Below are 27,359 nucleotides of genomic sequence, written 5' to 3'. Positions count from 1 at the left end.
CTAAAGAACTGATGTCTAATCTAAATATCTTTCAGTCTAAAGCCATCCTCCTGCCTCTCAGTCCTGGCAAAAAAAGGGTTTATAGACCCTTTTGAAGTACAGACCCCCAAGGTCAGCATTTGTTACTGGCTTCTATTTAACTCCACCCAGTTCCTTACCCATCCAGTTCCACCCAGCAAATCCACACCTCTCCCAGCTTTTCTGTTCTCAGAGCCTTTCACAAAAACACCACACACCCCAAAGTCATTACAAGGCTCACTACAATAAACCCCACATTTTTAAAGCATGGAAATGGAAACACAAAGGAGGTTCCTGGAAGCCAGCTGTGCCAGGGGCAGAATTCTTCATCCACACACTTTAACTGTCAGGCCATGCAAGATAAAAGAACTGAAATGTGCATCTATTTGCAACCTTTGGCTCATGTCTTCTACGGTGCTGAACATATTTCAGGAGCTTCCTAGATTTCTGAGTTATTTTCATGAATTGCAGCACAATAAAAAAGATTATAACGTCATTAATTTCTCACAAGAACAAGAATTATTCAGTATTGTTTTTGACATCATCAGGGCAAGCATTTTCTATGACGGTGCTCCTTAGTATTTTCATGATATTTTATATATGGGACTGAAAGGAAGCAGTACAAAGCCTGGTAATTCCCTGAACCCACGGTAGAAACACAGCAATACTTGCACTTCTTGATTACATCTGGAGACAATCTCTTTGAAACATAACAAACTGAGAAAATGTGTTGGAAAGTTCTCAAATCCTTGAGGTTCCACAGGTGTCTGAATTCTTGGAGGAAAACTTTGTGCTTAACATGATAGACCAAGATGCTCTATTTCAATTGAATTTAAATTTAATTTCATCCTACCTGAGGCTGCTGAGTGGCAGTGGGTCTCTGAGGAGATGGAATAGGAGTTTTGGACAACATTTGGTTCATTTTGCTTACGACTAACTCGGTGATGTGCTGCCTGTCTTCAGCCTGGTGCTCCCCGATCAGAGGCATGGCACAGTCCATCACCTGCAAAGTGCAGCAGACATCAGTGCTGGGAAGGAAACTCCTCCTCACCCCGGCAGGAGGGCAGGCTGTGTGTTTACAGCAGTGCTTTTAGCAGAAGTACACGAGAATTACAGGCATTATATGTGCTCCCTCAGAAAATAAACACGAGAACAGCAACTTTGCAACGCCTTCCCCTCCCAAACTCCCACAAAATGGGAAGAGAAAGAACCTTCCAGGAAAAGCTCCACTTCACACCCGGGCACACACCTTGGGAACAGGGAGAGGAAGCACAGGGCTGATAAGGACAATGAGATTTCTCAGGCTGTGCAGTGATCTGCAGGAATTTCAGCTGAGGTTTCCTCCCTTCCCTGCTTTTTGGGGCTCACTCCACGTTCAGGAGCTGAATTACCACAGGGAAATGCAGAGTTAAACTTCAGCTCCCTGGCAGCTTGTGGAGTTTTGCTAGGGAAATCTGGATCCCTATTGAGTCATGAAAAACTTTAAATAACACCTTGTTATTATTGATAACCTTTTATAAAAGTAGTGTGGCTGCAAAGAGTAAGTAAGAATTTCTACAGAGAAAGCAGCATGGCAGAGAGGCAGATAAAAATGGGCACATTTCCATTCTAAACATGGCAGGTTAACAGTGCTCTGTGGTTATTTATCACAGCCACTCTGATGAATAAAACTAATACTGAATTCTGCCACTTCAGTGGGTCCCAAGCACTTGTTACTTCTCCAGAATATTTGTTATTTCTCCAGTGTACCCACTTCTGCCACATCTGTGTTTGTTTCAGGGGAAATAAAAGCAGAACATAACCCCAGCTCTTATTCACAAGGGGACTGGGCATTCCTACTTAGAAAAATAATAGGATTTCATTCACTTTTGAGAAGCTGCAATCCTTTCTGCCTGTGCATCAGGGCGTGTCCATGTCACCTGCAGTGCTGCACTCTGGTGTTTCCCACAGGTCTGGGTGGAAGAATTTTGTTATCTGAGGGGCGCACAGGGATCAGTCTGAAGAGCAGGAACACACCCACGTTGTGTGGATCCCTCCTGAGGTGGAAGGGATTTAGAGGCAGCAAAACTCTTCTCATTCCCCCAACCTCCACTGAACATCTCCTTTATTAACAAAGAACAGAGTTTTGCCTCCCTCCTTTTAGGTTTTCAAGGGTTTCTAGGAATTAGACACAGAAGCTGGGTGTTTAAAGGGATATTTGGGTTTAAAAGAACATTGCACCTTGCAGTATTTGGGAAGGATTTATTATTTATAAATAACATCTATCTTGAGCTTTTCAAACTATGGTGAGAGCTATAGAAATTCTTCCTGAGTGGCAAAGGAAGATTTTGTTCCAATAATGGGATTAGCTTGAAGTCCCAAATAATTTCCATCATTCTTCTGTTTGTTCATTTACAAGATTCACTGGCATTGTGTGTTGGCAACCAAAATGTTGGCAATGCTTGTGCTGGGAATTTCAGATCTAGGAGGTCTCTGAGCTTCCTCACAGCCAAAAGGCTTGCAAATAACCCCAGAGTAAACAATGCAACAATAATTGAACTCCAGAACAAATGTTTCCTTAGAAATGAATGACTGGTTTTGACTCTAGGGCCACATCAACAGCAGTGAAGAGATGTTTAATAAGTACACTGAAAAGTTCTTTAAAGTTTACCATCTTTTTCAACAGCCACAGTTTTAAGTGGAACATGCCAATGTTCTCCATTAATTAAGAGAAGAGTTGATCAACCAATAAGAATTGCTATTTCTGAAGAGGTAAAGTGTAGCCTTGCAGGTTGAGTTGAGGCTCTTTAATATTCATTTCTGCTCACTCACTGCTATTTTCAAAATTGTATAAACACGTTAAAGATCCACTTCCTTGTATCCTGAGCTGGTTCTTGCGAGAAGAATTTGCATGGTGCCTGGATGGACCCAAAGTGCCAGGACTGTGGAGTGTTAATGATGACTGAATATAGAATGTTTTGGTGTGAAGGGCATTGGATGTTTGGCTCTCCACTGCAAACCATCTGATTTTCAGAGCAGGAGTGATGTTTGGGCTCTAAAAAATCTGTTTTAGTGAGAGCTATTTTTAAAAACATGTGCCATAGGGTGTAGATGAGCCCCCTCTTACCCAACATCAGTTAAAAGGTTCACAAGCAAAAAAAAACCCCTTCCCTTTGTTTACCATGCACTTGCATTAAAACAATTACTTGGAATGACTGTGAAATTAATTGCCTCCAATGAGTCCTGCCAAAGGATTAGGCAGGATTAAGATCTGGAGGATTGGGTTTGGACTGAATTTCTGCTCTCAAGTACTCCTACAACTGCAAGTTCACACATCAGCTTCCTTTGGGAGGTACTGCCACGGTGTGTAGCAGAACTGGTGGGAAAAGTGAAAATAAGGAGCCTTGAGGTGTCAGATCTTTGTGTCCACTCCAGTAGAGAAGTTGTTACACTCCTTGAGTGAAGAATGTTCAGGCATAGTCACAAACTGGGGCAGATTCAAACATTTGGCATTAAAACCAGAGCCATTTGTCCACATCAGCCTCTTGTCACTTGGACAGGTTTTGACCTTGTTAAAATCCTCGGGTTTCTTGCCACAGAGGCACAAATATTGTTGGCCAAAGATCTGGCAACAGAGCATCTCTGGCACTCCCTGGTAGAGCAGCTGAGATCCAGTGGATGCTTGCATGGTCATTTTTGGTGTATTTTCTTTTCCTTTCAGAGAATACAGTCAATTTTCATTCCTAGTACAAGAGTTAATGACAAGTGTTTTATATTTTTATTTTATATAAATGTATCTTAAGAATGTTTTGGGCAACACCAACAGCTTTTAAATCCTGTGAGTGACTGGAGGAATGTCAGGCTGGCATTTCCCCCCCTTCAGGAGATTTGACAAAATTTAAACATACACAAAGCCCCCTGTTTATAAATAGTCTATTTACAGCCTGTGCTAGATTTAAAATCCCATTTAAACCCAGCCAGTTTTTAGTTCAGCATATAGTTCAGCTATTTAAAATATTGGAGTTTCCCACTAAGAGGATTTCACAGGAAAAAAAAAGGACATCTGTAATTTATAAAATCAAATAAATTCCTTTTGCAGATGCCAGTAAAAACATGGGTCACTATGAATTACAGTCACTTAATTCATATCACTGCGAACTTGCATTTTTATATCGATGTACCTTCATTTCAGTAGCCAGTTCTTTGGGATGAATTTCTCTTATCACCCAGGGACTGACTGTAAATATTAGTGGGAAAGGTGAATAGCTAAAATTTGGGGTACAAGACGGAGACTGGCAACACAAAGAAGAGAAATTCTGTAATTAGGAAGGGAAATGGGATGGGATTTCGAAAGGAGCCCGAGCAGTTATGAGATATCAGTAATTGCAAAGTGATCATGGTGTTTGAGGGAGAAATTCCCACTGCCTCTGCCCACAGCCAGCTCTGCTGCTCACCCCCAAGGACTGGGATGTGCTGGGCAGAGATTTGGGAAGGGCTGGGAAAGGCAGAGCTGGGGAGGTTAAAAGAAGGGCAAAGGTAAAGAATCCTGTGGATAAAGTGGGGAAAAGGCATTTCCCAGGATGCTGAAATACAAGAGGAACACAGAGCAGCCAGGGGGCTGTCAGTCAGTCAGTGCCCTGGGAGTCTGGCAGGATGGATGGATCTCCTGAGGGAAAAGCCCAGGAATTCCAGGAGAAAACAGGATAAATGGTAAGTACAGGGGAAGGGGGAGTTAAATCAGGGTGATTTTGAAGGTCCATGCGTGGCAGAGTAAGAACTGGGCAAAACTGTTCTCTTTGGTCTGGGAGTACAGCAATGTTCCAGAGCAGCAATTATGAGAGACTTCTGAGTTTATCAGTGGCTACAGCTGGATCCCTGAGTTGAGCAGAGGAATTCTGTCCTGGATGGGAGGACAGAAGTAGTTCAGCTTCGGAGGAGTTTGAGGCCAAGAACAGAACTTTCCACACAATTGTGCACAAACACTATTTCTTCATTTTGTGTGTTGGTTTTCAGTGAAAGTTTTCTTCTTGAAAGCCTTTCTAAGTCAAAAGCACCACTTGGGAGCTGATTTTAATTTAGCTCAGGGCGAAATGAAGCAAGTGGGAAAAAGACACCTGCAGCAGCCCATTTAATCTAAAACAAAATTTGGGAGACTTCTGGGAGACAACTCTAAAGGATTCTCTTACATTTGTTCACTTTTACTGCTCTCAACACCACACTCTGAGCTTTTATTTGGTTTCCCAGAGCTTTTCTTTTCCAAGAATGAAACAGGGAAGATAATATTCAGCAGGATCAGAAATATAAACAATGCTCTGCTCCTTCTAGTACTGAAACCTCAGAAATGTTAATTTAAAAAGGGAAAAAGTCCTTATATTTAAGTTAAAAGTTTAATGGACCTTGATTTGATGTCTCATCAGGAAGAAGAGGAGAGGCAGTTAAATTGCTGCATGTTGCAGTGATGTGTTAATAAAAATCCTGTTTCTAGAGCTTGTCTGATGCTTGGCAGCTGAGAATCCCCATTGAGGGGGAAAGAACAGACACCAAAGGAAGAGATGAGGCTGTTACACAGAATCATAACTTGGCCCTCATCCTGATCAACCTGACAGCCCCTCCGCTTAGCTGAGCCATCCTTTAATTAGTTCATTCCTCCCTAGGAGGAGTGGGAGCCAGTTCCCTGGAGCAGACAGGAAGAACCACTGTGTTCCTCTGGAGGAGGCAGTTTTGTCCAGGGAACCACACCAGGTTTAGAAAAGGCAAAGTTCCCTCTTACATCCCCCACCTACAAAGCTGCAAAGAGCCCAAACCTTCCCCAAACAACACAGGCGGTTTTGGGCTTGAATAATGATATCACTGCAGTGTTTTGTCCTCTCCAGCAAAACTGGAGATGACACTTTCTGGAGACCAGAAAACTGGTCTGGATATCTGAAGAAAACTTGGGTAGAATTCTCCCCTAATTCCCATTCCCTCCCAGGGTGGGTGACACACACCTGTGTCCTCCTCCTGGAGGTGACACTGGCTGAATGTTCCAAGTGAAAATCAGGAAGAACAAATCTGCCAAGGTTATTTCACCCATTAGGGAATCTGTGTGTTCCTTGTCAGGTGAGCTCTGCAGGATTAAGGTGTCAGTGGTACCCAAACACTCGTACTTTCCTCATTTTTTCCTCTTTTTTTCCTCATTTTTTTTCCCTTATTTTTTCCTCGTTTTGCCCTCATTTTAGGTGTGGCATCCTCACGGAAACACGAGGCCACAGCTCCCAGGATGGGGCTGCAGCCCAGGATTTCTGGACTGACTGTCCAGCTCAGCTCTCTCGAGTGCACCATGCACGTGCCAGACTTAATAACATTTATTTTCCCCTGCTGAAAGGACACAAAAAGAGAAAATTCTCCCTATCTTTGTGCAGACAGTTTTCCACTCCTCATTGTAAAAATTGCAGCGTAAGAACTGTTGATACCCTAATTTTTCCAGATGTTCTGGTGGATGTGAACTTTGCAAACAGCCTTACATTTCAATGTCTTTTACAGATTCTAAATGTCCTTGCTGATGAGCATTCCCATCTCCAGGACAATTCAGCTGATTCCAGACAACAGCAGGAATTATCACACTCCCATCCACTCCATTTTTTATTTTTTTTTTTAATTGCAAGGTCTATTCTGCACCCTGATTAAAATGCTCTGTAAGGCCAGCTCAGCCAGCTCCCAATGGATCCTGCAGCTCTGAGAATTCTGGGCTTTAGAGATGATGTCTGACTGTGGCATGGAAAATCAGGGGATTTGTTGAGAAGCAGGAAGTGAGGCAGTCTCAGTCCATTACAGAATTCGCAGTGGTTATTTCATTTTTAAAAAGCTTTCCCTTTTTGCTTTATCAACTTTTTTTGGAGTGAGGAGATTCTGGAGATCCTTGCCCACCTACTAAATAAAATTCTAGGAACGTGGAAGGTGCTGAAGAAATTGTGATAGGAGAGTGATGATAACTTGTTTTTATGGCTACACAAAATGATATTTCTCCCTAAAAAAACCTCAAAGGAAATGAAAAACTTCAACTTTTCAAAATTACCTACAGCAGAAACTTCTGATTCATGAGGATTCAGATCTTCAGGGCAATATTTAGGCTACAAAAAAAAGTTAAGTTGTTTGCACTTCATCCTTAATCTCCCTTTCCAGGGCAAGGTATAATTTTGTTGGGGTTCCCTTGGGATGGTGCTATCTATAAACCTTCCAGGAAAAGCTGCTAAGGCTGCTCAGGAAAGAAATCATCAGGCTTGGCAAAATGTGCCATCCTCATTTGGCCTTGTTTTGCAGTTTGTGTACATTTCCTCCAACACCAAAAGACATTCCCATCCACAGGGCTACATTTTCCAGCAAGTTTTGCCACTAATTTGGACCTGTGGCTTTGTATCATGATTGAAACAGTGCTCAAAAATACACAGCCTTGCCTGAAACACAAATAAGCCAATGCCCAGCTATCAGAAAGGTTCTTTCCTTGGCTGTTTGTAATATGTAAAGGCAGATATTGAAAAAAAAACAGGATTTCTTACCTCAAAAATGTAATCTTTTCCATCCTTCCCATGTACAGCTTTAACAGCACAGATGTCCAAGCCACCAAATATTTCAGAACAGGTGTCAACCCAAAGCTTGTACCTGTTTCACAAAAATAATTTGCTCTGTGAGTGTCTCATCAGGTCTTTCTTTTCTAGAGGCTCTCCTAATAACATCTTTAATATTACATTCATTCCCTAAAGTCAGCATTTTCACTACGTTGGATGGGTCTGGTTCCTGTATCAGGAAAATGAGTGAGAGGCTCCATCCTAAATCGTGGCCCAACTGTTTTCTAAAGGAGCCAGGCTGGTTTTATTCCTACAGCACTGAGCAGAAGGAGAAACCCAGGCAGGAAAACCCTTCAGGTGATGCAGAAGGACTGAAAATATGACATTGTGTCAGTTGTGGAGCATGCAGACAAGGGTTATGTTCTTCATGTAGGGTTATAGACAACTACATCACAACTCAAGTGGAATTGAAATAATTCCAAGGAATTCTACAACAATTTAGAAACTCCTAAAAAGGCAATTTCATACAGAGTTGGGCATAAAAATTCTTCAGTTTATTTTGTAATGTCATGGTAAGAGACTGAGGATGGACTCCTTACCCACCTTACAAGCAGAAATATGATTTATTTTCCTTTTTTCTCTATGAATAGAGAGGTTATCTGACCAACAAGGAGGTGGGGTGGGATTTATTCAGAAGAAGAGTGAGGCAATTTCTGTGATTCCTGTAGCACAAGCTCTGAGGGCCCAAAGGCAAGGACACCAAAGGCACTGGGAATGTTCAGTGACTCCCAGCAGGGCTGGGCAGGGAGGAAATGATCCTGGAATGATGCAGGGTGATGTCACCGACTGAAGGGCATGATTTGCTAAAAAACCCCCATTTTTACAGCATTCATTTATCATGAGTTTTCCTCTTGGCTCACTCTTGAGTCTAAAGCAGAGCTATTTCCTCTTCCAGCCCCTCTCCTGCTCCAGCCCTGGAGCCCTGATGATGGATTTGCCACCTCAGTATTTTCAACAGAAAAAAACCCCTCTGCTGTAATAAACAAAGCATTTGATTTCATTGTGGGATCAAAGGAAATTCCTTGCTGGGCTGAGAGTCTGATTCATGTATAAATATCTTCAGTAACAGCATCCTTTCCAAGTAAACTTATTAAGTCACATTCTTTATATTTTCTTATATGAAATCTGTTCCAATGGAAAAGTTTTTCTTTTAAGCAGAATACAAAGAAATTGATTTGAAAAGATCCTGATGGCAATATCTTAGCAATGAAAATAATTTTTTTTCCTGTGAGAAACATGGTTTTTGTCAAATATAAGAGGGTTTTTTGGATGCCTGACAATTTCAACATCTGTAGATGCACTGGCTGGCTGGACTTCTTGCATGCACTTGCTTATAAATAATTTTTTTTCTTGGCCGTAAAATATTGTGTATCTTAGGAAGTCACAGGGACAACAAAACTTGTCTTGAACAGTAAATATCTGGACTTGAAGTGGAAACAAAACCGAGGACATTTTCTCTAAAACACTGCAACATCAATCAGATTTATGAAAGTATATTTAATAGCCCATCTTCTGCCAACAAACACAGAGCTGGAAAAATCCATTTGGAAAGAGAGGTTTTGGAGGGAGCAGCCTGGAGTGTTTGAAACCCAAGGCTTGCACAGAAGGTTTGACAAAAGGTCACGGGCCCTCTTTTCCCAGAGCCAGTGGGAGCAGCAGCAATACAGGAGAAAGATAAAGGAGAAAGGATAAAGGATTGCTTCCAGGGGCAATACCAGGTGTGCCAGGGGAAGTGGGCACAGCTGGCACAGCTCTCCGGGCAGCAGGAACTCTGGAACAGGGGTAAATGAGGAATTGTGACCCTGAAATGTGCTGCTCCTCTGCCTCTCTCTGTCCCTTCCTGCCACACTCCTCTTTCTCTGAATTTCTCCCCTGAGATTTGTGTTCAGCCAGCAGAGCCCACCAGGCACTGCTTTCAAGGCACTTCCTCCTCACCCATGGGTGCATTAAACCCAAAATTCAGCAGATCTGGTGGGTTTTGCTGGGCTGTGAACCTGCCCTTCAGAGAAGTCTCTTTCCCCCCGTGTGCCCTGCTCCGCTGTGAGCACTCCCACAGGAGCAGGGCTGTGCCTCAGCCCCCTTTCTCTCAGGGAGCATATCCCCCTTTCCCGTGCTTTTGGCCCCACCAGCACGAAGGAAGTGTGGTTTGCTGGCCGGTGTGTTAATGGGAAATCCCCATTCTGCTCTCATTGACTTCCACTGAAAAACAGGGGCAGGAGCTCAGGGAGCATTTCCAGCATTTCCAGCAGGAGCAGGGCCAGGGGAGCATTTCCCATCCTCTGGCACTGCTTTCCTGGGGGCACAAGTGGAGTTTGTGTGTTCCAGCCAGCCCATGGGCTGTAATTACACAGCCCAGAGCTCACTCTGCCTCCCCGTCCCAGGAAAGACATAACCTCACTTTCTAGAGGGAGGTGGGAGGGAATGAGAAAGAGAAAATAATGTGGCTGCAGGCCATGCCCAGAGGGGAGATCAGTGAGGACACAGTCTAGACAGGGGTTGGACAGCAGGGAGCTGGAATTCCCGTCTTTCTTTCTTGCTTTCACCTTTCCAGGGCAAGCAATGGCTCCGTTCCTGCGTCTCTCTCAGCTCCTGAGAGGGACCAAGTTGTAGGTTCCAGGCTTTAAAAAAAAAAAAACCCAAACAAACAACCCCACAATCCAGGACTACTGTTGAACTTTAAAACACCTTTTAAATTCCACTTTCACTGCACAAACTTTATTTCAGCTTCCACTGGTGGCAGCCTTTGGAGAAGCTGAACAGCAGAAAATCCACAGCCATTCAAAAGCCTCTGAGATTTTGTTTTGCAGGGAAAAGAGGTTTATGTGTTGTGGAGCAAATGAGGGGGATTGAGAAAAGAGTTCAAAGTGGTGCTCTATGAATGTTTTTAACTGGACTGCAGGAATTATCCAGGATAAGAATGGGAAAGAAAAGGAAAAGCACAGTAAACCAAAGTACAGAGCTGGAATGATGGCACAGGGGAAATAAAGCTCCAGTGTATCCCAGCAACAGGGGAAAAAGCTTCACAGTGCACTTCAGTGGAAATTTATAAAATGAAAAGTAAGGAGTTTGAGATTGAAAGTAGAAAAGAGAAATGGGATTTAAATAGGCAAAGTGCAGACTGGATTGCTTGGTTATGTAGGAGGAGGAAAGTTTAAAAGAGGTGTGAGACTGGTGGGTAAGAGAGGGCAAATGAACCAGGAGAAATGACTGACAGGTTAATCTGGGAAATTCAATTTTCTGAAGGGAATTCCAGACATTTTCTAGGAGCAGATGTGGATGTAGGAACCCAAGGGCTCACGTACCACCCAAGGCTGTGAGCGTGGGTGGGTAATCCTGAAGCCACGAGGAACTCCTGGCTCTGCTCTTTCCCCTACCTGAGAGATTCCTTTTCCCCAAATGAACACAATGCATGCACTTATTGTGACTTGTGTACCAACTATGGGATTCTTTAAAAGTCCACTTCAAATAAAACTGTTAATTTTTAAATTACCTTTTACACGAGACTCCACTTACTTATCTGACATAGCAATTTGTTCCAGCATGGCAGAGCCCGTGTTTGTCTTCCAGTTCCCGGATATGGAAGTTCTCCTGAAAGGGGGAAAACATTACAAAGGCAGCCAGTGGTTTCACATTCCCATTATCAAATGCCTCTGCTTTTCCCATGAGTGCAGCAGCAGTATTGACACCTTTTCCCCAGCTGCCAGCTTGTAACAGAGCATCTGAACCGTGAGGGGTTGTAAGAGCATTGTCAGGAATACACTTTGTACTGGAGGTACAAAGAATGGCTGGGAAATTTCTGTTCCCCATTTATTTATTTAAGTTTTTTTTCTAAAACCCAGCCTGCCTTGATGAAAGGGCAATGTTAGAAATGAGCTGGTGCCAGCTACAAAGGCACTAAATTATCTGTAACACACTGGCACTGCAAAGGTAAATGTAAAGAAGCTTCAGCTTCTCCTTTCAAACCCACCCCACTGTGTCCCAACAATCAAAAAGCAACACATTTATGTTTTTAACAGCTCTGAAGTGATTTCAGGTGTGTTTTGGAGCTGGATTTTGGTTTCTCCTCCAGTGTTCACTCTTTGCTATTTACTGATATACCCTAAACACTCTGTGTCAGTTCACCTTCCTCTATTTAACCTCGAAGAAAGAAAAAAATCCATGTGAAGGTTTTTTCCTCCGCAGACCTTAGGACTGCTCCCAGGGCTGGGAAGATTACTGCTTTGTGAAAGCTAAATGCTGTACTGGGAGCAGGCTATGGACAAGTTATGAAGTGTTTCCAGTTAGTAAAATCAAGGGAACATCTGCAATGCATTAAAAGTGGATCAGGCAGCAGCCAGAGCTTTCTCTCCATTTCCCATTAAGTTAATTACGAGGGTCAGTAGCAATTGTGGGGGAATGTTGACTTTTCTCTGGGACCCTGATAAAATTTGCTGGGCTTTAAAGCATAAAGCTCTTCTGTGATGGCATCTCCTGTGTTGTGGGAGAAAAGAGAGATGAAGGGAAGGGAAGGGAAGGGAAGGGAAGGGAAGGGAAGGGAAGGGAAGGGAAGGGAAGGGAAGGGAAGGGAAGGGAAGGGAAGGGAAGGGAAAGGGAAGGGAAGGGAAGGGAAGGGAAGGGAAGGGAAGGGAAAGGGAAGGGAAGGGAAGGGAAGGGGAAGGGAAGGGAAGGAAGGGAAGGAGAAGAAGAGAAGAGAAGAGAGAAGAGAAGAGAGAAGAGAAGAGAAGAGAAGAGAAGAGAAGAGAAGAGAAGAGAAGAGAGAGGAAGAGAAGAGAAGAGAGAGAAGAGATAGAGAAGAGAAGAGAAAGAGAAGAGAAGAGAAGAGAAGAGAAGAGAAGAGAAGAGAAGAGAAGAGAAAGAGAAGAGAGAAGAGAAGAGAAGAGAAGAGAAGAGAAGAGAAGAGAAGAGAAGAGAAGAGAAGAGAAGAGAAGAGAAGAGAAGAGAAGAGAAGAGAAGAGAAGGTGCTTGTTGAGTGCTGTGTGTAAGGAAACCTTACCCAGCAGAGAGACTGTGTTGTGATTTCTCTCAGTTTTTACGGTGGTGTTTATATACATGTGCCTGCTTAAAAATTAATAATTTTAGGCTCAGTACTACTCCACACATACATTTGGCATCAGAGAGAAAATCCCACAAATCACAGTTCAATCCTCTTGCAGGCTTCTCAGGGGAATTCATCAGAATGCACCCTTTTAGGTGTCTTTTAGGAAGGCAGATGTGACCAGATCAGGGGAAAATAGTTATCCTGAAGGCTTTTAGCCAGTATTTAACTCAAGATGCTCAGCTGCAGTGATGGAATCCCAGCACCACTCACTAGAGAGGCAAAGATGGCCAGATTTAAGCCCTATTTTCCCTCCACACTGGGAAAAGCTCCTGCAGAAATCTCCAAAGTGATGCTTGGCTGGCTGTGAGGATGCTGCAGGGGTCAGAGGAGGGATGGGGAATGCTGTGGACACAGAATTCACTGGTGGGATCTCAGGAGATTGTGGGTTTGACACAGATAAACTCCAGAACGAGAGATCATGTTGAACTGATCCAAAACTACCCACCCAGACACCCTAAGCCCTAGAGATGATTTCTGTAATTATATATATGAAACATGTAGGTTTCCCACCCTTCTTCACTTCTGATAATTGCCAGGAGCCTTTCATATCATTATTTCCTCCTCTTTAACCAAACACTGAACAATAAATAAAACAACTCCTACACCTTTAAGTGCTTTACACTTAGGCTTAACATGTTTGTACTTGATTTGGTCTTAGCAAGAAGGAAGAACTTTTTTAGAATTGCTAAACAATTCATAGTAACTTGAGCTTCCCCCTTTCCAACACCTTCCTGCTTTATTTAGTAGCATTTGCAGTATCCGACCCAAATTGCTGGGACAGGGACTTGTCATCAGAAAAATATGTAGAAATGTCTGCCTACTATTCTTGGGTAGGCAGCCTGCTCTGTGGTTTGATCCTCCAGCATTATTCCTTTGCTTGATGTGCTTTACTTTTGGTTTATTGACTTTTTGATCAAAGAACATTAAGCCTTGGACTCGCAGTCCTGCTTTTGGAGGGGAGATTTAGATACAGAGCTTTTGTACTTCTGTTTTTCTACATGGTGTGTGACCCTTTTAAACTGGGTTTCCTTGAAGTCAGCTGAATGCTGCCCGGGTGCCCAGGGCAGTTAAGTGTGTGTCACACAGCCTCCGGAGGGGCTGTGGTATTTACAGGGATCCAATCCTGCTTTTTTGGCCATAATCTCTACTGACAGACGATAAGCACCAGTGTTTGGTGACTCATGGATCCACTTAAACCACAATTTCCCACAGAATTATAAAACCGAGGCTCTTAATAACTCTCTTTAAACTACAAAAACAAATGTTCAGCTGGTATTTTTTGTGGTGGCTCTCTAAGTGCTCTGTTCCTGTGTCACAGAGCAAAATGAGAACCAGCTGTAGAACAATATTCTACTGACATCATGTATATGTATGTGCACATGAAGAATTCTTCAGACATTTGGTAAATCTTCTCCTTTCCACGCTGCTTTGTAATAACGAATCCGTATTTCATTTTGGTGTGTGATTTAATGTATGAAAGAATCTGGAGAAAAAAAATGATCGCTAGGCTTTTAGCATTTGGATGAACCCAGTGTTTCTGAGTAGAAACTTAAAAATAAATAAAAAGGTAGGAGGAACAGGCTGTCATTTTAACTTATTTTTGCTGTCCTTTAGGCCAACTGCTTCTTCTGCAGAGAAGAAACATTTATGTTTCAGAATGATAAATTTACCGAGGTTGACTCTTCCAAAATTATTCCTGACGCTGAACAGCATTGAAATTTCAAGTCAAAGGGGAAAAAAAAGTGGCTCTCTTCTACAAAATGCTGTGGTCCAATTTCCATCACAGAGGATGAACCCAGTATTGCATCTGGTACCTGGCCACGCATTGGAGCCATCAAGTGCTGGGCCTTATCCCTAAACTCTACCCTTGGGAGCTGTAGGAGTGGGAAAAATCAGCTCTGTTTGTTTGGGAAGGAAAAAGATGGGAAGCACAATGCAAGGAATCTGCCTGTCAAAGCACTGACAGGAGAGAAAAGAGAGGAATGGAGAGAAAAGGGAGGAAAGCCCCATGCAGCCCCGCAGAACGGCATGGGAAGGGCTGTGGGGAGAAGAGGGCTGGGACTGGGAGCAGGGCCAGAGCAAGGCTGGGAATGGCACTGGGGAGGATCCAAGGGCTGGGGGACATCCTGGGGACTGGGAACAGCTCTGGCATGGGGGGTAGGGACTGAGGGACAGGAAGGTTGGAGCAGTCTGGGAAAGCAGCAGGACTGGAGCAAGGCACGGCCCAGACACGGGGAGAGAGGGACACTGGTGGTGCTGCCAGAAAGGAGGATGGGATCCTCAGAGAGGGGAAAGCAGGGAAAGTCAGGTCTGGAGCAGCAGCGTGAGACAAACGCACAGAGTTGGAACGAACCCTCCTGGGAAAGCTGGGGGATAAAAGCTGTAGCATCTGTTTAAGGTTCTCAAGCCTACAGAGAGAGGTGGGAAGGCCCAACGCACCTGAGCTCCACGGGGAGCTGAAATCACAGTCCTGGATCACCAAACCCACGGAACATTCCAGAAACCTCTGCATCCTTGTGAGCTGTTTGAGTGTCCTGCCTTGGTCACTGCACAACTCACATTTCCAACACGCTGATTTTGCAATGCTCAGCGAATTCTGGGTTCAGAAGGACTGGGTGTCAGCACTGAGGGTGGATCTGACCCAACTGTGCTTCCACCAGTCCTGTGCTTTCCTGAGCCCCTCAGGAGCGAGGGAGCAGGGATTTCTGAGCTGTTTTGGGAAGGCCAGACCTTGGATGTTCTTTCCCAAGTGCCCCTTCAGTGCCCGGTCAGGGCAGAGCAGCAGATCCTGTGCCAGCAATGTCTGGGTGAGAACTCAAGAGTGTGTGGCCTTCCAATATCAACCCAAGGAGAGAAATTCTTCCCCTTCTCCCACCCTGGATCAAAGTTTCGATTTCCTTGTGGCTGTTCTAAATTATTTGATTATTAATATCAACCCTGTCTTTTAAATTATAAAACATTTTATGGATTTGCTTTAACCCAACTCCAGCTTCAGCTTCTCTCAGTATTTATGATTTGCTTGCAATTCTTTACTGATAAAAAACCTGATTGCACCTTACAAATGATTTAGAAGAATTTGCTGATTCCTCCAATGTTCAGGAGTTCCTTGAGAAATGTCCCTGTGTCTGGATGTGGGTGTGGACATGTAACTGTGTGTTTTTATCCAAGTTCTGGTACATTTTCCCTGCCTCAGGACAGTAAGTGTGAGGGAACAAAGGCATGAGATGACCTAACTTGTCACAAAATGAGAAACAAAACAAGCGTTTGTCAGATTACACTGCCTGATAATTGAAAGAGAGTAAAAATCTGCATAGATGCAGGTACCAGAGCTCAACTGCTGCATCACAACTGGTTTGCTGCTCCAGCTGAATGCCATCAGTGAAGCTGAAACATCCCCTGAGCCTCTCCTTTAGCCATGGCCTTTAAACAAACACCTGGGCTCCAACTTGAGAAGAGGTTTTCATGAGCTCTGTGAAGGGCACTGCAAGATTGGATTGTTTCTTTGATGGGTTATGTTGAAAGGAGAGGACTTTGTTCCATTAAAGTGTGACAGTTCAGGTTTGTTTGTGTGAATGAATGCCATCCAACTTATCCTCAGAGGGCAGAAGAAAAATTCGGTGAAAATTTGTCCTTACATTGATGAAAAGGTATAAAGAAATCTGAATTAACAAGTCTTCTGTGAAACCAAACCCTCTTCCAACTGCTCCTTTCTTTAAATGAAAATAATGAGCACAAGTTAGCAGCAAAACCCCTCCGGCAGGCTCACCTGGTGTCTCATCCTCCTCCTCCCAGCCACAATCAACTGATAAAAAGAATCTGGATAAATCCAGAAAGTCTAAAATTCTCTTTCCAGAGAGTGTGACAAAGGAGGCACCATCTCAGAGACTCATCCAACACCCTTTAATCTCACTGGTGCTTATCAACTTTGAAACAAAAGCAGGAAAGAACATAAGGGTTTGGCTCACATGTATGCCTTGTAGTTACTGCCTATTTTTTGGATCCTGATGTCATATTTGGAGTCTATGAAGGGCTCAGTGGTGGCGTAGGTCTGAGTGAGTGCTACCACGCTGGCTATGTCCTGAAAATCGTAGTGGTTGTCTACCTTGATCTGGAGCCATCAAGCCACAAGAACACAGCACAAACAAAAGAAGAAAAGAGTAATTAGGAATAGAATGTAGAATTCAGTTGCAAACAGCATTCGTGAGAAGCATGGTTTTGACAACATAAAAAAAAAATCTGATGTTTAATCTGATTTCTAGGTTCTATACCATTCCTGCTTTAAAACATCTTTTTTTCTAGGCAAAATGTTACCTGCTCATTTGGAGAAAGCAATTTGCAGGCACTGGAATTTTATTTTGGGTTGGTTTTGTTTTGTTTTGTTTTGTTGGGTTTTTTATTTGTTTGTTTATTTTGTTCTCATTTTTGTTGGGGTGTTTTGTTGTTTTTTTGTTGGTTGTTTGTTTGTTTGGTGGCGTTTTTTTGTTGTTGGTTTTTGGGGTTTTTTGTTCTTTGATGTTAGTCAATTATAGATCTTCAGGCCTCAAATTTTATTTTTTTTTAGGTGTGACATGCAATTCCAATGGATGTAGATTCTTGTTGGTTCTGTAAATTGCTCTGGTAACTGTATATCTGTGGAGCCCACCAGGAATTTTCACGTCATGCCATCAGCTTTTTCCCATGAGGGAGGAGTTGAAGGGTCCTGATATCCTGGGGAGGGCAGGAGCACAGAGAGCTGGCTCCAGGCAGCAGATTTTATTCTCATTTTTCCATCATTCTCATTTGCCCCTCTGCTCTGAAGGAGCTGGGCTTTCCAGGGGTGGGATTTCCCAGGTGTGGAATGCTCTGCTGAGGTGGTGAGTGCCACTGAACCATCAGCTTGCACACCTTGAAGGAACAGGGGCATGGACAGGTGGGGAATGCTGATCTAGGGGAGAGGAGAAGGAGATTTTGGAGGGCAGAGGGAGGACAGAGACATCACCTCTGGACAGGGAGGACAATCCCTGTGGGGACTCAGAGCTGGGCAAGCAGGAGTGAAAGGGGCTTGGGAGAGAAGCCTTGGGCAGGTGGAAAACAGGGAAGTGGGGCTGTGATCCAAAGGGCATTTCAGAGTGGTGAGGAGCAGGCAGGGTCAGGATTTCCCATGGTGTCCAACATGAGGAGTTTGCAGCTCTTTGCAAGCTCAGCACCCTGATTGCTTCTCCTTCTCCTGGGACTGGAAAACCTGAGGGCCACGGCTGGGAGGTGGGACAATAAATGGAATTTGGTGGAGATAAAAGCCTGAAGTCTAAGTATTTGCCCCCAGCTCTCAGATGGAGAAAGACACAGAGTAATCTGCCATCTGAGAGCCACAAACCAGCCATGAGGTCTGGTTTCAACTTGATTTTCTGAAGACTGACTGGCCTGTGTGGGTTTAAGTGGGACCTCTGGAAATGCTGCTGCCAGCAGTGCCCTCAGGGAGGGCTGGGCTTCCAGGGAACCTTCCTTTGCTCTCTGATTGAATTCAGTCTTGGAGGGTTTGAAATATTTCTTAGCTAAAAGAAAAAAAATCATTTCTAGACATTTGATACGAGGAACATTTCTGTGCATTATTTCCCGTTTTCTCTAAATGAGAGGTGAATATCCAAAGTACAGCATAAACATTCTAACACTTCACATATGCAATTCACAGAAAGTGCAATTTAATTAGTGGTTTTCTCTGCCCTCAATTAAATTGGCTGCTGGACTTCCAATGATTTACTAAATATGAAACAAAGCAAAACAGTCATAGGCAAAAAATAACACACGGTACAAGTTGTAATTAAATCAGTTTTCTATCTGAAAATAGTGGCGAATATTATGTTCATGGAGCTTTGGAGATTCAGGATGATAAATGTAACTATCCTCTGATTAATTGTTTTAAAATCTAACCACTTCTAGCACTGAAGTGTTTTCAGTGAGTGAAGTTATCCTGCAAGGACTAGAAGTTGGCGCTGATAGCAGTGAAAATGGGATTTAAATGCTCTCCCATTGGCCCTGCCCTGTGAGATAAGTGACACCAAAACATCTGTACTCACCACTGAAATGCAATTACTTTGGAGAAAGAAAGCAGCAGTTATACAGAGGTATGAAACGATCACAGACAACACATCAAGGTAGGAAATCAATGTTCAGTACCAAGCTGAAACCAACAAAGAACCAAGGCAAAACCTTCCCACACTCCCAGCTCCAAAAAGTTGGATTGTGCAACAGACCTTGACTCTTGAAGAGTTTCAGTGCAGACAATACATTAATAAACAAGGTTTTGCTTGCAGAAAGCATCTCAGCACAGTTCAAAGCACATCCCACACAGGGCAACTCTCAAACTGCAAAGGCCAAGTTGTAAAAATACTTTGGGCATGTTTGATTTTCCTAAAGAGAGATGCTTTCTTAGCATGGACAGGCAGAGATTTGCAAGGGGGAATCTGAGACAGGCTCTGGGTAGATCAAAGGTGAAATCTCAGGGGAGGAAGGAGCATGCACAGGTAAGGGACAAACCCCAGGCTCCCAACATGCAACAAGTAGCATCTGCACCTTTCCCATGCCTGAGTGAGCATGTCCAATCTTCACAACAACAGGAAAGGTTGGCATTGTGAGCTGGGGGAAAACAAAACAGGAACATTAGAGAAGAGAGCGACCATGAGCTCCGTGATTAAACAGCACAGTCTAGGGAAATTATTGAAGCATGATCATAATGTGGCCAAAGCTGTTCTGGCCATGTGGAGCCTCAAACCGTTCATCCTCTCTGTTCTGGTGAGTTGCTGGGTGTATTTTCTGAGCACAGTGTTGTTCCAAATACAGCCAGTTGGTGTTCTTACTTTTCTTAAGCTTAACATTTTCTGTATGTCTTTTAACTTCACTTTTTAAACTGAATTTCTGCTGTTTCCTATTTTAAGCTTTGCTTCTGTGTTTTCTGACCCACGAACTCACACTCTCCGAGGCTGTAATCAGTATTGATGCCAAATTAACCACCTTTTCCCTTTCATTTCCACTATTTAACAGGGCTGTAAATACATTTTCTGGCCCTTATGAAAGCAGTGATGTCTAATTCACAAAACCTTGCTTTAAAGGCAGATCCTAGCTTGTGCTACAGAACATCTGAGTTTTCCAGGGAAGGCTCCAGCTTCTGCCCAGAATGAAGGGAATAACTTGGAATGATCCAACCACTAAGTAGGAAATCAAATATACAGAAGTATATGAAAACACTTTATCCACTGAAATGGGAATGCTTCTGTCTCTCAAAAGGTGCTGTGGATGACCACTTTTACTTCCATCATTCACTTGAAAAAGTTTCAGATCTCCCAGTCATGGCCACGGTTGGCACTGCTTTTTTTTTTCCACTTAAAATTTGCATCTATTGAACCTCTGTCACTCAAGCACAAACCTCATGTCAGAGAAGAGGTTTATAACTAGGGATAAAAAGCTGAGCAGCTTCCGCATGTAATTAAACTGGGCAGCGGCAGGACAGTGTTACAGGCTCCAAACCCTCCCTTTAGTGCCACATTCCAGCACTGTAAATACAGTCAGAGGCAAAGCTGATGCTCTGGAACATAAACTAAGAATTGTTCGAGGTTTTGTGAGACACTGGCTGGTTTCAGAATGACCAGAAGCACTTGCATTACACAGTAAAGGTCACCCCTACAGGAATTTTGGAATGAAGTTCTTGCTAAACTGTAGCAACCAAAGTTCCTGCTTAGTCAACATCCAGTCACTGCTGTATCACTTTCAGATTTTAAACCAGGCTCTTTTTTTCAATTCTTGAGGGTAGGAGGGGAACAAATCATTGCCAGACTGGAGATCATCAGGGCAGCGGCACATTTCTGTGTCTGAGCTGCAGACCACTGCAGTGGGGTTTGTAATGGAAAGGCTGCAGACCTCTGAGCACAGCAGTGCAGATGGCACTCCTGTAATTAACAGCATCTTCCTGTGATCCCAAAGCTGTGGAATCCTCCGCGGCCCACAGCAACCAACACAACTCACATTAAAAGAAAAAATAAGAAAGAAAAAGGAAAAGGAAAAAAAAAGTGCTTTCTCTCTCAGAAAAGTGCAGTAACATAATTTTCTCTGGAGCCTGATGCTGAGATTCCACGTGCTCCACCACATCCCAGCACAGACTGAGGGAACTGGCTCTGGATGCTGCAGAGAGGGAAAAACCAGGCAGGCAAAATTCAATAATCGCAGCGCTTCTCTTGTTTGTAGCTGTCCCTGGGACAGGTCCATGAGGTTCAGCAGTTGTTATTTTGGGGTTTGAGCAGCCTTTCCTTTCTTGCTGCTCTGATTTTATTTATCCCAGTTTTCCCTCTGCCATGGCGCAGCACCTCTCTGCCACCAACCCATGGCCAGGGGATTGTTCTGCCAAGGAAACCTGAAATGTCCCATGGAAATGAAAGAAAACTTGACCTGGATCCTCCCATCCCATTCCCAGTCTGCTCTTTTTCAGGCACTCCCCAGACTATTCCTGCATTTGGTGAACATTATATATGATACAAGTGTGATTGTGACAGTGAAAATTTACCAGCACCATGGATTTCCCTTCAATTTGCATTATAATTACTGATAATTATAATTTATGTTATAATTACTGCTATAAAAGCTGTTTGCTTTGAAAAGTATCACTGAGGGGAAAAGGCCATTTTGCAAAATATTGCGGATATTTGGAAAGCTTTCTTAAAATCAGGAAAGTAAAAATTCTACAAATTCTACAAATTCTAAAGATTCTACATTGTAAAAATGCAGAAATTTAATTCTGGCAATTAAAAACTGCTGGTAAAAACCCAAAGAGCGACCAGAGAAATTGAGAAATCTGCCAAGTTCATAACTGTGAGGGATGGAAGGGTCTGCACTGCGTGACACAAAATACACACATACACAAAATACAGCAGAATGAAAAATAGGATTACCAGGAGTTCTAACTTAAATAGCAAGGTAATAAACTACCATTATTAATTAGACAGAAACCAGAATATTTGGCAAAGGTGGAATAAAATTTTCAAAATGTATAGTCATATATGAATACGATTGGACTGGTAATAAATATTGGTAGCAACTGGAAAAACTCCTGGCTCCTTGTGCGAGCACATATGCAAACAGCTGAGGGACACACTGACATTGGCCAATCCAATGCCATTAATCAAAATAACAACAGTGAATATTCAAATTTTATCCAGGGAGGATAAATGTCACTTCTAGATGAGCATGAAAATCTGAAAAGCCAGTTCATGTCATTATTCCCTCATTGATGTCATAGCTGCAAGGATAATTATTATTAATTATGGTTTCTTCGCGTTTCATCTGCATCAACCTTTTTAAATTTAAGATTTTTTTTGTACTATGAGCTTAAAAGGCAAATACTTTATAATATCAATCTTCAGGATATGGCCATTTAAAGATTTCATAACTATGCTTAGCTTGTTTTTTTACTGTAGAAAGGACTACTCTAGTTTGATAAAATTCCACAATACCTCCAATATCCCCCTGGCTAATCTGTGGTGCAGGTAACTCAGTGACCCAGTAGGTGGCTACAGAATTAACCAGCACAGTCCCCATCTGGATTGGTGTTTGCATTTTTCCATATGGAGTGGAGATCCCTACCCTGCCCTACTGCAGAAATTTTCTGGAATTTCTAAGTCTGGTTAAGGGAGTGTCATCCTGCAATTAAAAGTCTATTCATTTAAAATAAAACCTTCACATTTCAGCCTCATACACTAGGGTGCTCAATGGTTTATAAGTCCCACTGCAATTTAAATATTTTTGAACAATTTCAATACAAGCTGGTTTTTTCCCAAGAGATATAATTTGAATTTTTCTAAATTTACTTCAAATTCTTTTAACTGAGAAATAGTGTGAAATATAATCAAAGACTTCTATAAAAATAGAACCAGGCAAAGATTACCTGCAAAAAAAAAAGTAAAAAACCCCTCTGCTGGCAACAATACAGACAACAGAGTTTTCTGAAGGTGGTGTTCACCCTGCTTTCATGTCCTCGGGGTTGAGCTGACTAGAAAAGCCACAACAGGAAAAAAAAAGAGGGGGCGGAGGCAGTGACAAAAAAACCCCAGATGTTGCATAAACATGACTTACCTCAAGTTCAGTGTTTAAATATTTATCTTTCCAATAATCCCCAAGCAAAGTTCATTTAACCACTCTAGTTCCATGTAATTTATTTGTGGAATATGCATCAGCCTAAATCTAATTTTGCTCTGCTTACTTTGGAGAAAGGAAATTAAAAGTGAAATAATGAAGGTGGCCTTTTATTCATCTTTTTTTTCTTTCCCAGAAACAGGCAGGAAGAGCCCTAAATCAATAAACAAGCAGCAGATGTACTTTCTCTGGTCTGTTTGGTTTGCAGAAAACACAATTTCCAGATCAAGTGGGGGCTCAGCCAGGCAGGAGCTCCGTCACCAGCAGGGCCAGCCCAGCCCTGGCCTCTCAGCAGCAAACCCCACACCCCACCAGCTGCTGGCCTCAACAAACACAGGCACAGTTTTGGGGATGTGGAGCCACATTTTCCCCTTGGCAGATAAAAGTAGGTGTAAAACTCTCGGTGCAAGGAATAAGGTTTAATGCCCCCAAGCCAAGGGGGAGGCTGAGGTGATTTGTGATTGATCCTTTTCGCTAGGGCAGTGAGGAAACCGAAAGTTCAAGGGGATAAAAGGAGTGAAACTTCAATTTATTGTTGGGAGAGGAAAATGTGTCTGATCTGTGAGTCCTTGACCCCAAATTGAAGGGTGAAGTGGTTTGTGAACTCAGTGCTACACAGGTCCCAGGGCCACCTGAGTTCCCAGGGACACCAGTGGGAATTGGTGCAGAGCTGGAAGTTCTGAGCTCCCTTTGAGACTGCCACCACCACCTGGAGAGGCTGGAACTGCACAAAGCAGCTCCACGTGCCCCCTGAAATCAGCCAAGGCTGGAGAAGATCCTGGGTTGTGGGGTGACTCCACCTGACCACCAGGAGATCCCCCTAAAACTCCTTTGTCCCCACAACTGGTGTGTCTGTTAAAAATCCCAGGGATCTAAATGAACACAGAGTGATCTGATGGCAGAAAGTCTGCTGTTTTCAAACCTGCACAGCATGAAAACAGAAATTGTCATTAGGAAGGAAAACACAAAGGGTAAGTGCAGTGAATCAATGAGAGCAGCTCCCACAGATCCCTGGAAGAAACTCTGAAGACAAAAACTCTGCAGAAACAAATTCTGTTTTGATTCTGGCACGTCAGTGTTTAATTCATCCTTCCACCAACTGTTTGGGAAACTGCTGCCTCGAAAGTCAAGTAACACATTGCCACCTTATAAAACAATTACCCAAATTGCTGTGCCTATAAACTGTAAGGATTTTTTGCTGCAGTATTTCAGAGGTGACAGCTTTAAATACCCTCCTGTTTGAAGCAGGCTGTAGCTCATACAGAGACACTGGAATTTAAAATCCATAAAAGCTCGCCTGTTTTGTGAAATGCTATTCTGAATTTCCAACATGATTGTACAGGTGAGGTACAGGATGTGTAGTGTGACTTCATCAGGCAAAATGAAAGTAGATCATAGAGGCAATTGCAATGCCAAAGGAGAAGCAGGGAGGAAAGAACAGAGTCAAAGCATCGAGAAGGCAACAGATAAATTGTGGGTTGTTGGAATCCAAAATGCAAAGAACCCTCAGAACCTTGGGCCTGTTAGCCAAAGCTGAGAATTAAACACAAGATTTGATCTGAGACCTTGGAAAAGGCTTCCAAATTCAGGTGCTAGAAGCGAGAATGTGGATTTATAATTTAAAGTAGAGACACGTTAAGCTAAGTAAAAGAAAGTTTAGAGTTTAAAATATAGAAAAAATAAAAGTAGTTACAAATGTAAACAAGAAGTTTAGAATGCAGTGCTGTAGGTTTGTGTGTCATAACATGACTGGCTAAGTAGGCTTGCACTGTAGCATGAGTCCATAAAATGAAATATTTAAAGATTAGGTCAAAAACATGAATATCCTTGTTAGTAGTGTTTTATTAGTCAATAACTCCTTAAAAAGTCTTGTATCTAAGGGTTTTGTGACCTTCTGAACCGTGCTGTAACGATGTGAGCCAAATTCACCCTTCCTACCTATGTAGAAGATAAGAAAATAACTGGAATCATCAAAAACAACTCAGAGGGCCCATCTCAAATTCCTTCCAAAATTCCCCACAAGCGAATTATCACAATGGGTGTGGAAAATCCTGCCTGCTACCATTCTCAAATAAGATTCATCTGCCACAATGAAGAGAAAATCAGATTGTTATGGATAAAAAATTGAGCTCTGTGCACTGGCAGAAGCTAAAGCACAGAGCAGGCAGGCCAAGCAGAAGACTCTGAATGGACTCAAATTGCCTGACAGCTGGAAGGGACAATGAGGTGGCTGTGGCATGTCCCTGACAATGAAAAACCCTTCCAAAAGCTGTCTGGACAATCCCCATGCAGCAGAGTTCAGTGCTCCCTGACCCAGCTCCCAGGCTGAGGGTGAGCTCACAGCCACCAGAGCAACGCTGGTGAGCAGCACCAGGGCTGGACAGACTGACAACTGACTGTCTGTGCTGCCTCCCTGGAAACATGGGCTGGCCAGGGCAGGCAGTGAGGGCAGGAGCAAATCCAGCACAGCCAGGCACAGGGGATCCTGCAGCCCTGGGTTATCCCAGAGTCCTGGGTTTTCCTGAAATCCTGGGTTTTCCTCAGCCCTGGGTTATCCTGCAACCCTGGGTTACCCTAGAATCCTGGGTTATTCCCAGTCCTGGGTGTTCCTCAGCCCTGGGTTTTCCTCAGCTTTTGGTTTTCCTCAGCCCTGGGTTATCCTGAATTCCTGAGTTTTCCTCAGTTCTAGGTTATCCCCAGCCCTGGGTGTTCCTCAGCCCTGGGTTATCCTGAAATCCCCAGGTCTGGTTTATCCCCAGTCCTGATTTATTCCCAGCCCTGGTTTCTCCCCAGCCCTGGGTTATCCCGAATCCCTGAGTTTTTCTCAGTTCTGGTTTGTCCCCAGCCCTGGTGCTCCTGCAGCCAGAGGCTGAGGCTGGCAGAGGGCAGGGGCAGGTGGGAAGGGCAGGAAGCCCCACGGGGCAGAGCTGCCGGGCACAGCTGCCCCTCCCCACCGAGCTCTCAGGGTGATGGCCCTCATTCATTCCCCCATCACCTGTCACCTCCAGAGGGCAAAATATCCCAAACTCTGGGGTCCAGGGGAATCACCCAACAGCAGGAGCCCAGGGGATTTAATGCAGGACTCTGGGGGCTGTTAGAGGACAATCAATGATGGTAATTAATGCCCACTCTGCTGTTCGTGGGCACTAATCATTGGAAAAAATAAAAAAAAACCAAAACATGCATTCTACATGTTCAGTTGAAAGTATTTAATTCTCTTCTATATCTAGAAGGTAGTGAACAACTAATTTGTTACTTGTCATAAAATAATTTTAAAGTTTTGTTCTGAGCACAATGTTCTGCCGTTGATTATATAATTAATTTGATTGTACTAGGTAGAAAAGTCTTTAGGACACTCAGAAGATAGCTGGACGTGTTGTTCTGGAGAATCCTGGACAAAATGTACCTTAGGGACCAGCAGAGAGGAGTGTTTGCCCAACATATTTCTTTGTAATTTGAATTTTGTGAATTCAATTTGATATGGAATTTGATCATCTTGGTTCTATTTAGTTCATCTATAACAGCAGCCCTGTGATGGAAACCAGGCAATGGCTCCCAATTAATTCCTTCATCCCTTCCCAGTCCCAGGTTTGGGAATTGGCAGTCCCAGAGGTGCTGAGCCCAGGTCCTGGCAGCCCTGCCCAGGGCTTTTCCCGCCTCCCTGCAGCTGGAACTCCCCAAGCAGGCTTCCAGCCCTTCTCATCCCTCACCTCACATGAAAGAAGCCCATTTCCTCTAGGTAAGAACAGAGATGTTAACAGGTCTAAATTATTTTCGGGTGTTAGTCCTGGGTTGGGACCCCACCTTATGATTTGAAGCCAAAACTTTAGACTGGACAAGTAAAAAATTCCAAGTGTGGCTGTGTGAAATCAGGACATTTTGTACAGGATTCCTGGCTCAGTGTTTAGTGTGGATCTAAAGGCTAAAATCTAGACCCGATTCTAATAATTCTGAATATTTGTGGGTTTGGTTTTTTTTCTAACAGACAGAGTGTGTCTTGAGGGGGATGGGAATTAAAAAGAAAAATAATCTGAGCACTACTATTTGTATAACTGTTCAGAAATGAAATAAATCTGCTGTTGTAAAACATGTACACTTCTCTCTAAAGGTAACAAACTACTTTGGGCACACCTAAACCTCAGCCTGATCAAAATACATTTTCATGAGCCTGGATTGGAATGGTTCAGGTCATGTTAATGAATTTTCGATTCCTAGGCTTGATTTGGGTTGTGAAAAAACACAAAACTGTTTAAGCAGCCCTGTCCTGCATGCCAATCCAGAGATGTTCTTTATTACTCTCTAATCAAAACTTGGGTTGCTCCCTCATGGAACATTTTTCTTTATAAAAAGAGGGTGACCGCAGGTTGCACACATCCAGATTGCCACAGCAACCGAAGCTCTGAAGGTGAAAAGGATTTCTGAACTCTGCATTTATTCCGCTGAATTCCACTTCCAACATCAGCCAGGAAATACAGGCACAGAGCTGCTCTGAGCAGGATTTGCAT

General features: G+C 43.3%; 1 protein-coding gene across 1 annotated transcript in view; it reads right to left on the bottom strand.

The window, feature by feature from the left end:
• Positions 1-27,359, bottom strand: part of SYN2 (synapsin II) — a 165,838-nt gene that overhangs the window by 21,386 nt on the left and 117,093 nt on the right. The window contains exons 6-10 of the mRNA XM_038148869.1: positions 19,249-19,311; positions 16,665-16,807; positions 11,115-11,189; positions 7,533-7,635; positions 872-1,021 (exon numbers count right to left, since the gene is read on the bottom strand). Coding sequence (XP_038004797.1) covers positions 872-1,021; positions 7,533-7,635; positions 11,115-11,189; positions 16,665-16,807; positions 19,249-19,311 — 534 coding nt within the window. The remainder of the gene's footprint in view (positions 1-871; positions 1,022-7,532; positions 7,636-11,114; positions 11,190-16,664; positions 16,808-19,248; positions 19,312-27,359) is intronic.

This window comes from Motacilla alba, chromosome 12 (assembly GCF_015832195.1).
Source record: "Motacilla alba alba isolate MOTALB_02 chromosome 12, Motacilla_alba_V1.0_pri, whole genome shotgun sequence".
Lineage (NCBI taxonomy): Eukaryota > Metazoa > Chordata > Aves > Passeriformes > Motacillidae > Motacilla > Motacilla alba.
This window is presented reverse-complemented; position numbering and strand designations above follow the sequence as displayed.